Source organism: Tachyglossus aculeatus, chromosome 23, assembly GCF_015852505.1.
Source record: "Tachyglossus aculeatus isolate mTacAcu1 chromosome 23, mTacAcu1.pri, whole genome shotgun sequence".
Classification (NCBI taxonomy): domain Eukaryota; kingdom Metazoa; phylum Chordata; class Mammalia; order Monotremata; family Tachyglossidae; genus Tachyglossus; species Tachyglossus aculeatus.
In genome coordinates this window covers 7,395,260-7,406,045 of record NC_052088.1, presented here as the reverse complement: position 1 = coordinate 7,406,045, position 10,786 = coordinate 7,395,260, and the positions used below count along the sequence as shown (strand labels likewise).

General features: G+C 51.6%; 1 protein-coding gene across 1 annotated transcript; it reads left to right on the top strand.

Moving 5' to 3' along the window:
* Positions 1 to 3,161: 3,161 nt before the first annotated feature.
* ZFP36L1 (ZFP36 ring finger protein like 1) lies at positions 3,162 to 7,932 on the top strand. Its single transcript, XM_038765704.1, has 2 exons — positions 3,162 to 3,339; positions 6,626 to 7,932. Exons 1-2 carry the CDS (start codon positions 3,283 to 3,285, stop codon positions 7,595 to 7,597), a joined length of 1,029 nt encoding a protein of 342 aa, XP_038621632.1. The 5' UTR covers positions 3,162 to 3,282; the 3' UTR covers positions 7,598 to 7,932.
* Positions 7,933 to 10,786: the final 2,854 nt, after the last annotated feature.

The following is a 10,786-nucleotide window of genomic DNA, read 5'->3' as shown; positions in this document are numbered from 1 at the left end:
GGAGAGGGGGAAAGGAGAAGGGGGAACAGGAGATGGGGAGAAGAGAATGGGGGAGGGAAAGGAGAATGGGGAAAAGGAGGGGGGGAAAGGGGAATGGGGGAACAGGAAGGGGGAAAGGAGAGGGAAGAGCAGGAGAGGGAGAGAAGAATGGGGGAGGGAAAAGAATGGGGGAAAAAGGGGAATGGGGAACTGGAGGGAGGAGGGAAAGGAGAGGGAAGAACAGGAGACGGGGAGAAGAATGGGGGAAAAGGAGAATGGGGGATCTGGAGGGGGGAAGGGTCTGGAGAAGGGGGAACAGGAGAGGGAGAAGGGAAAGAAGAAGGGGGAGCAGGAGGGGAAGAGGGAAAGGAGAATGAAGGAAAAGGAAAGGGGGAGGAAAAAGGGGGAACAGGAGGCGGGGGAAATGGGGCGGGAAAGGAGAATGGGGGAAAAGGAGAGGGGGAGGAAAAGTGGAGGAACAGGAGAAAGGGAGGGAAAAGGGGGGAACAGGGGAGGGGGAGGGAAAGAAGAAGGGGGGACGGGAGAAGGGGAAGGGAAACGAGAAGGGGGAACAGGAGAGGGGGGAGAAAAGGGGATGGAGGAGAAGGGGGGGGCCGCAGAGGGGAGTCCAATTTAGTACACAAATTCGAGGAACTAGTTTCAAACGTTCAACTCTATTTTCAATCCGGAGTGGGGAGGCTTGTGGGCGTTCCCCCAGTTTGATTATTTTGGCTGGTCTCGGGGTCCAAAGGAGGAAAAGAGCGGCTAGGGCCAAGAGGAGACGTTTAAAGTCCAGGTCCAGGGACTGAGCGGCAAGAGAAGAGGAAGTAGGAACAGGGGCCATTTGTTAGAAGCTTTCAACGTGCTGGCCTTCCCTCCCTGATTCCTCCCGCTCATTTCTCTCCCCCACCCCCCAACCCCCCATCCTTTCCCCTTCCCCCATCCCCTCCCACCCCCCTCCTCGGGTTTCAGGTTCCCTCTGGAGGTGGAGAGCGGCCTTAGACATGTGTTTTCAAGAGGCAGCAAGCCCAGCCGGGATGGGTTAATCACAAACCGAAATAGCCCCACACCGGGAGTCATACAAACCTCGTGGTATTAATGTGCAACCTACTTTGTGCGCTGAAATCTGGAACTCATTACTTCATCACTAAGTAACTTTATAAAATAAAGTAAAAAGGTCCTCCCTCCCACCAACTACCCAGCTAGGAAACAGCTAGAATGGGAGGGGGGCAAACTCCCTTTAGAAATATAAAGCAATGTTCGCGTTCTCCAAATGAACGTTGAGCTTAATACACTGCAATATGAAGTGGTTTAAAAGAAAAAAAGCAGAAAAGGAACGAAACCCCAAAAGGTAGACGGTCAGAATGCAAACACCAGAAAAGGCGTGCTAGAGATGAAGTCGATTAAAATCCTAGCAAACGGATGGTGGGGTTTTTGTTGGTTTGTTTTATGGATTGCAATGCACTGCACTCCCCATCTCGCCCATTTCAAACCATCCGGATCACATTTTTACTTCGGGGGGGTGGTTTTTTTTTTTTAAAAAAAGAAGGCATCCAGTAAAAAGCGCTGCAAGGAAAATTGAAGAGTTCTGGTATGTGTGTGTGTGTGTGTGTGTTGCCTTTCCAAAGAAACGTGCTCATAATGGGGTGACCTAATTACATGGCAATGGAAAATGCACTTAAACACACAGTTTCATAACCGAGCAGTTAAAAGTGTTGTGCGGGCGGGCGGAGTCGGGCGAAGGGCTTACTGTTACAAACCAGGAGGCCTAGGGCCCAGAAATGTGGAGGAAAAGAAACACAAGTTTTGCTATTTCCGTTTGAACCTTCCATTCCAGAGCTCGGTGAATGGGAGGGAGCGAGGAGGGTTTAGAGTCAACACCGCCCTGAAGGTTGGTTAGTCGACAAAGCGCAAGTTAATCCTTTTTTTTTTTTTTTTTTTTTTTGTACTTGGCTGCATAAATCCCAGCCAGGTCTGTGCTCGCGTGTCCCAGGCTCGCCCCATCCCGCCAAAAAGGCAAGAGGGGGGGAAAACACACACACACCTCCCCCTAAAAGCCATCTGCTCTGTACTAAAGGGGAGGGGGCGTCCAAAAAGGGCCCCAAAACACCCAGGTCTTAGAAACAGCTCTGGGGAGGGCGAGTAATAAGGTCGCAGTAAAGGATTTGGGAACCAGCATTGTACTTCCCGATTCCTTTGCAAAAAAACAACAAAAAAAACCCCTTCTTCTTTCGCGGGTGAGGGATGAAAGAAGACCCTCCCCCTAGCCCGGCTAAAGGAGAAGGGGAAAAAAAAAGCTCATTCACTGGAGGTGAAGGCGGAAAATTGGGTTTGCAGTGGAGAGCTTGGAGGCAAAGCCAGAAAACCGGTCTCTTTAGAGAGCTGAAGCATGCAGACACAAACAACCCCCTTCCTGCGCCGCAGCTCGGTCTCTAGGGTATATATACATATATAAATATATATATATATACGTATATAATAAGTCCTGTCCAGTCCTAGCCACCACCCCCCTTCCTTCTAGCCACTGGAGCTCCGCTTCCAAAGTTTAAAGTTCACTCCTTTCCCTCCACTTTCTTTTGCAAAAAGGGCGAGGAATGGGGCAGTGGGTCTTTTTTTTTTCCTCTCCTTTTCTTTTCTTTTTTTTTAAAAGTTTAAAGGACGATCAAATCACGAAGAAAACTTTGGCGCGGAGGCCGCAGAGCCCAGCAAGAAAAGAACTGGCTTCGGACCCTCTTTGAAAAAGAAGAGAAAGTTGATCCCGCCTTCAAGAAAACCGAAGAGGAAGAAAAAAAAAAGTCCAAAGCAGTGGGTGGAATAAATGATGTCACGGATCGTATTCTAAGGCTGACAAGATCAGAAACTTCTCCCCCCCCCATATTTTAATTAGAGGTGCGTTTAAGACGCACATGCAGCAAACGAAGTGAACTCTAAACTTTTCCTCTAAAAAAAAAGTCGAGTGTCGCTGTTTTTTTCTACTTCTTTCCTCTCCCCTCCCCCTTCTTCCTTTTGAAAGTTTTTTTTTTTTCAGGGTTTGACCGCATGGCTGATTCAATCTCAATGCCAATCAACTTTTTTTTCCCCCTCTCTCCTCTTCCTCATTTAAATGAGTTTAAAGCTCCTCCTTCCCCGGCCAGCTAATCTGAAACTTTATAAATTGGGGTTTAAGCTAGGCGGTCCGGGAGAGTGAGAGGAAGAGAGCGGGAGGTTTGGGGCCCTGGAGGGAGAGCCAGCCACACCAGGGAAACTGGAGGTGTCGTCTCCCCCATTTCTATCTATTATTGTCCCCCCACCTGAACCCCGAAGATGTCCACTGCTCTGGTGTCTGCAACCATCTTCGACCTGAGCGAAGTTTTATGCAAGGTAAATTGGGTCAAAGCCTTTATTTGGAAAACTTCTGATTAAAAACAAAAGCAGTCCCTTGGAAAGAGGGAGGAAGGGGTCTTCTGCGACCTGTTTTTTTCTTGGTAAAGGACCATTCCCCTTCCCCCCCCTTTTTTTTTACTTTTTCGTTAAAAAAGGGGGGCATTCGAATGACTCCAAAGCAGATCTTTTGGGGGGGATGTTTGCAGCTGTCGGGTGGCTTGACTCTTAGGACGTGGATGATGGGGTTTGATATTTTGCTTTTCTGGTTGATTCTGCCTCCGCTCAGCTCACGAAGAAGTTCAAAAGTAAATGCGCTCTCAGTCAAAAAGTCATTCCCTCTCCCCCCCATCCTGTCCCCTTTTTCTGCCTCTTCTCGTTTCTTTTCTCCACTTTTGTTGTAACTCCTCCAATCTCCCTTCGCCCTGCCTGGGAAAACTTGCGGATCGGATGCAAGTTTGGAAGTTGGGAGCAGGAGTTTTGATTCGAGAGGATAGTGCAAAATTCTGGTCCCCAAGTTTCTGCTGGAGGAAATCTCCCCCTCCTCCGTTCCTCCGGTCGGAGCAGCCTGACCCACAAAACTTTTTCACAGTGGCAAAATCGAGGACTTTTTGCTCCCGGGGTGTGTGAGTGGCTGTGTGGGATTGTGAGTCTTTACAACTTTTGTCCAGCGAGGGGGAGAGAGGTCGTCTCTTTATTCCCTCCCGGAGTTTGGGAGGTTTTGGGGGGTGATTGTGGTTAAATTTGACCCCCCCCCCACTTTTGTGGAAGCAGGGTTGAAGGAAGAAGCTGACGTGGGTTAGGAAAGAGGGTTTTGGTTTTTTTTCCTCTTCTGCTTTTGAGAGGGAGAAGTTGCTGGGCCACTTTTAATTGCTAAAGTGTTTTGCCTCCTTTTAACACGCCTGGTCTTGTTGCTGTAACTTTTCCCAACTTGGGACTGCACCGAGGCTCCCGTTCCAGGCCGAGCAACTCGGTTCGGGTTTAACACCCGAAATTTGCAGATTTTAACCGGGCACTTTTTCTCTTCCCTCCGGCTCTTTCTCCCACTTATTTACATTATCCCCCCCACCCCCCAGGACTATCCCCACTCCCCTCTTTGATCTGCTGTTTCTTCTCCCTCCCTTTTTCTCCTACTCCCTCCCTTCTTTTTCCCCACTTCCCCATCCCCTCCCTTTTCCAGACCACCCCTCCCCCCTTTTCATCTCCCCCTTTCCCCTCCCACCCTTCTCCCTGTCTCTTTCACCCCTTTTCCCTCCCTCCATCTCCTGCACTCCCTCCTCTCTCCATACCACCCTTCTCTCCCCCTTTTTCTTCTCCCCCTTTCCCCTCCCACCCTTTCCCTTCTCCCTGGTTCTTTCACCCCTTTTCCCTCCCTCCATCTGCTCCTGTACCCCCTCCTCTCTCCATACCGCCCTTCTCTCCCCCTTTTTCTTCTCCCCCTTTCCCCTCCCACCCATTCCCTTCTCCTTGGCTCTTTCACCCCTTTTCCCTCCCTCCATCTCCTGTACCCCCTCCTCTCTCCATACCACCCTTCTCTCCCCTTTCTCCCCCCACTCCTTCCCTTCTCCCTGGCTCTTTCACCCCTTTTTCCTCCCTCCATCTCCTGTATCCCCTCCCCTCTTCATACCAACCGCCCTTTCTCTCCCTCTTTTGACCTCCCACCCTGTCTTTTCCCCAGGTTTTTCACTCCTTTTCCCTCCCTCCATCTTCTATACTTCCCTCCCCCTTTACTCTCCCACTCTTTCCCTTCACCCTGGCTTTCGACCCTTTTCCCTCCCTCCATCTCCTGTACCCCCTCCCCTCTCCATGCCACCCCACCTTTCTCTCCCTCTTTTTCTTTTCCCCCTTTTCCCTCCCACCCTGTCCCTTTTCCCCAGCTCTTTCACCTTTTTTTCCTCCCTCCTCTCCTCCCCAATTCCACTTTCAACCGATCCTCCTTCCAGTCCGGGCCGGGAGGTGAGGAGGGTCTGCGGGACCCTCTCCCCCAAACCCCTCCCTTCCGCCCTATAACTGATCATTCAACTTGGGTGAATTTTCACCCTAACACCCACATGGCGCAGGGAGGCGACCTCTCTGCCCCCTCCGTCCCTTTCCAAGAAAGAAAACTTTTTTTTGGGGGGGGGTCACCTTACAAAGCGACCCCTCCCCCCTTTTCCCCTTCTCTACCTCCCTTTGGGTCACTTGGGTCACTCTGGAGGGTCGGGGGCGAGTGGGAGGGCTCCTATCTGCAAACGCTGCGTTAAATATTAAACCTTGGCGTGCCCATGCGGCCCAGCTGTGCCTGGCAGCCGGGACCCCCCGACTGCAAAGGAATTCTCCTGGGGGGGTGGGGGGGACGCCCCGGTGGACTGCACCCCTCGCAACTGCTGGCAAGAGTGCGGGGATTTAGATTAGCAATTAGCTAATTTCCAGGACTCTCTGCTCCCCTCTGCCCACCCCCTTCCCTTGTCCCGAGGGATCTCGCCACACCTCCCTTTCCTGCAGAAAGGCCCATTTTTGTTGGCAAATACAGCCCGGAGTCCTGCCCCCCGGGGAGAAAAAAAAATTCAATCAAGGGCATTTATTGAGCTCTTATTAGGTGCAGGGCAGTGTACTAAGCGCCTGGGAGAGAGCCAGACAACAGAAAGAGCAGACACGTTTTCATTCATTCAATCGTGTTTATTGAGCGCCTACTGTGTGCAGAGCACTGTACTAAGCGCTTGGGAAGTCCAAGTTGGCAACATATAGAGACGGTCCCTACCCAACAGTGGGCTCACAGTCTAGTTATGCGTTTCCTGAGCATAATGAAGAGGGGGGCAAGAGCAGCTAGTGAGGGAGAGAGGGTGGTCCCTGAGTTTGGAGTGGGGGTCCTGAGGTGGTCGTCAGGGAGGGGTCGCGGTGGCTGAGATTTAGGGTGCCGGGGTGGCTGGTAGATCCGCTTAGTACAGTGCTCTGCGCACAGTAAGTGCTCAATAAATACGATTGAATGAATGAATGGAGGTTTGGGGGTAGCGGGAAGGCGGGATGCTGGGAAGACGGGATTTGGGAGGAGACAAAAGGCCGGATTTGGGAGGGAATGGTTCTGGAAGTCTGGTTGGGGTGTACCGCCAAGGGCCCAAGGAAACCGGGGCGAGAGGAAGAGGCCGTTTGCAGGGAACAAGTTGTGGGCTGTTGAGTCTGGGGCCTGGAGGAGAGAGTGTGGGGTGTTTGGGGGGGAACCTCTTTTGGAGAGGGCTTTGGGATGGAGTGGTGGTAACTGGTATGGCTCACCATGTTCTCTTCCTCCTCTTCTCCCCCCTCCCCACAGAGTAACAAGATGCTGAACTACGGCCCCTCGGGCGCAGGGGGCTGCCTGCTGGACAGGAAGGCGGTGGGCACCCCGGCGGGCGGGGCCTTCTCCCGGCGCCACTCGGTCACCCTGCCCAGCTCCAAGTACCACCAGAACCAGCTCCTGAGCAGCCTGAAGGGAGAGCCGGCCCCGTCCCTGGCCGGTGCCCGGGACCGCTTCCGCGACCGTTCCTTCTCGGAGGGCGGCGAGCGCCTCCTGCCCCCTCAGAAGCAGCCGGGCGGCGGGGGGCAGGTCAACTCCAGCCGCTACAAGACGGAGCTGTGCCGCCCCTTCGAGGAGAACGGCGCCTGCAAGTACGGGGACAAATGCCAGTTCGCCCACGGGATCCACGAGCTGCGCAGTCTGACGCGCCACCCCAAGTACAAGACGGAGCTGTGCCGCACGTTCCACACCATCGGCTTCTGCCCCTACGGCCCCCGCTGCCACTTCATCCACAACGCCGAGGAGCGGCGGGCCCTGGCCGGGAGCCGGGACCTGACGGCCGACCGGCCCCGCCTGCAGCACAGCTTCAGCTTCGCCGGCTTCCCCAGCGCCGCCGCCACGGCCGCCGCCTCCGGGCTGCTGGACAGCCCCACTTCCATCACCCCGCCGCCCATCCTCACCGCCGACGACCTGCTGGGCTCGCCCACCCTGCCCGATGGGGCCAGCAACCCCTTCACCTTCTCCAGCCAGGAGCTGGCCAGCCTCTTCGCCCCCAGCATGGGGGTGCCCGGCGGCGGCGGAGGCGGCTCTCCCACCGCCTTCCTCTTCCGCCCCATGTCCGAGTCCCCTCCGATGTTTGACTCGCCCCCCAGCCCCCAGGACTCCCTCTCGGACCAGGAGGGCTACCTGAGCAGTTCCAGCAGTAGCCACAGTGGGTCAGACTCGCCCATCCTGGACACCTCGCGGCGCCTCCCCATATTCAGCAGACTCTCCATCTCAGATGACTAGGCCGGGCCGGGCCGGGGCGAGCGGGCGGACGAGGAGGGCACCCCTTCCTCCTCCTTCCTCTCCCCATCCTCCCGCCCCTCCCCTGTCCCCCTGTCCCCCACCAGCCCAGGCCCTACCGCCTCGTGATTAACAAGCAAGGTTAAACTCAAAAGCCCCTCTCCCCCAGGCCCCTCCACATGAGCCCCCCGCCACATCCCAGGCCTCTTTCGCCCCCACCGATCAACCGGACGAGGCCGTTTGTTCGTAGGCTGCCTCTCGCTTGGGCCTCTCTCTCATACCCATACACACATACATGTACACACACCGACATACACACACCCATCCCCTCTCGCCCCCCCCCCCCCCCAATTCAACACGAAACAAGCCCCCTCCCCCGCCTCTAGTTGCCTTTCTCTGGCTTAAGCCGTAAGTGCCAAATCACAAAAGCGAAAAAAAAAAAGAAGCAGTAACCCGTTTACAGAAGCAAATTAGTGCCTTTACCATGATTATGTTTTTTTTCACTGTGACTATATTACCTCTCCGGCTGCAGGGGGCGCCAGCGAGCCTTCTTGAACCTGTGCCCTTTAAGGTGGATAGGGAGGTGGCCTAGGGAAATAGGGGGAGAGGGGGTGGGAGGTGAAGATTCAGAACCAGCATTGGCTACAAAATGCCACCTTCTCCCCCCTTCTCAGCCTCCACATGGGTCCCCTCCTACCCTCTCTGCCCATCCTCACCCCCTGGGCCAGGCTCCTGGTATATGGAAAGCTATAAGTGCCCACTTTTCCCCCCCACACTTCTTTACCTCCCCCTCCCCAATCCATCCTCCCCCCACCCCCCAAACCCCAGTCTTGTTGACTAATCTTGCCTGGGTCTCTGCAGGTCTGCAGGAAGGAAAGCTGAGAATGGACAAAGATTGGGCCCAAGTGGGACTTTGTTAATTTTATTTTATTTTTTTTTATTATTATTATTTTTTTTGTGTGGAAGAGGAAGGGGAAGCTAGGTGGACTATGAGAGACTTGCTTTTGGTGCTAAAAAGTTCCCCGGTGTACATGTGACATCTTAAAAGAGGAAAACAAAGTGTAAAGGGTGTGGGCGGTTAATGGTATTCATTCCACATACAATTTCCGTATAAAACAGTTTCCAGTAGACACAGCTTTAATGGTTTTTGCTCTAGTGTACATTAGGACTATGGTTAGAGCACTCACGCCAAGCTTTTTATTTTTTTTTTTTCTGGGTTTTTAACTTTGTATAACTTTCAGAAATTGGAGAGCAAAAATTTTGCTTGTCACTGCACAACAATATAAAAAAAGCTTATTTAACTTATCAAAACGTATTTATTGCCAAACTATGCTTTTTTGTTAATTTTGTTCATATTTATCGGGATGACAAATCCATAGAATATATTCTTTTATGTTTAAATTATGATCTTCCATATTAATCTTAAGATTGTGAAGTGTCTTTTTGTTTCCTTTTTTTTCCACAGTTTAATATATTATACTACAATGACATTTTTTTGTAACTTTACACCTTTTGGTTATTTTATTTTAAAAAAATGAAAAATTAATTTAAAAAAATGCAAAAAACTGTTGGATTATTTATTTTAGAAATTCCCCCCCTTTGTGTTGGACTGCAAATTGAGTTCCTTTTCTCTTTCTTTATAGGCCTTACACACCTGGGATTTAGAATGTATGTGCATAAGTTCTGTGGCAGTACTGAAGGAAAACATCCTTTTTTTGTATTGCTTCTAAAAGGGAAACAAAAAACCCCTTTGACTTCCACGTGCCTATCTCGAAACATTCCGAGCACAGATTTGTGGTTCTCTATTCCAGGTTTGGAGTTTTCCATGTTGATGTAAACAGAACTGGCACACAGACACACACAGACACACACACAGACACACACACACAGACACAAAACAAAAAAAAATGAATGTAATTATTTTTTTTCCTGTTGCTGTTCACTACCGTTGCTTTCTTCTTCTTTTTCCTTTGTGTGAGTTTATTTAAAAAAAAAATTCTTTTTGTAACGACTGTTTGCAGTTTAAAATCAATAAACCCCGTTTTTTTTTCAAGAAACTTGAGCGTGGCACTGGTTTTCCTTTGCCTGGGAGTGAGGGGAACCCTGGGAGTGGGAGGATTTGGGTGGGCTCATGGTGGGCGGGGGTGGGTGGCGGGGGGGGGGGGCCGTTTAATGGGAGGTGGGTGTTGCCAATTTGGGGTTACGGATTTGTCTCCCTGTGGGTTGGTGTTGCTGAGGTCAAGAAGTTGGTCCCAGAACAAATGTTCCGTAGCCTGTAGCAAAGACCGCTAAAGAATGATGGCTCACTCTTCTGGTTGAGACTCACCCCCAGAACTTCCCGGAATCTAATCTTCTAACCCTACCCTAACTAGGGCACTATTGTCCAAGCTGACCCTATTAATAATAATGATAATTATATACTTGTTAATCGCTTATTACGTGCCAGGCACTGTACTAAGAGCTGGGTTGGAAACAAGCAACTGTGTTGGACACAGTCCCTGTCCCACGTGGGGCTCACCGTCTCAAACCCGATTGATTGAATGAAAAATCCATTTTACAGATGAGGAAACAGGCCTGGAGAAGCGACTCCAGGGCCCACGCTCTACCCACTATACCATGCTGCTTCTCTAAGCAATCTGGGTACTAATTGGGGAGGGATGGTGGTTCCCGTATTGGAGATGGGGAGAGGTGGGGAGAGAGACTCCGGAAAGGAGTTGGAGTCCGTTGAGGATGGGGGGTTTTGGAAGCCTTAAAGCTCAGCGGACAGTCACTCCCCACAAGCCAGACAAGCCATTAAATCTTGACCTCTGAAAGCCGCTGTGGTGTGAACGTGATGGTGTTTTAGTTGGTGGTTTGGAGAAACGGCTCTTCCTCTTCAGAAGGAGGGAAGAACATCTTGAGACTGGCATAGCCTCGCTCAGCTCCTCTGGAGTTGGAGAATTCCTTTGATGTATGGTTTGGAGAAATGGCTCTTCCTCCTCAGGAGGAGAGAAGAACATCTTGAGACTGGCATAGCCTCGCTCAGCTCCTCTGGAGTTGGAGAATTCCTTTGATGTATGGTTTGGAGAAATGGCTCTTCCTCCTCAGGAGGAGAGAAGAACATCTTGAGACTGGCATAGCCTCGCTCAGCTCCTCTGGAGTTGGAGAATTCATTCATTCATTCATTCATTCAATCGTATTTATTGAGCACTT

What these genes read in the sequence shown, in the direction of transcription:
- ZFP36L1 (XM_038765704.1), top strand. Translation starts at nt 3,283, where the DNA reads ATGTCCACTGCTCTGGTGTCTGCAACCATCTTCGACCTGAGCGAAGTT. An exon ending in TGAGCGAAGTTTTATGCAAG is followed by an intron (nt 3,340 to 6,625) that starts GTAAATTGGGTC and finishes CCCTCCCCACAG; the next exon opens with AGTAACAAGATGCTGAACTA.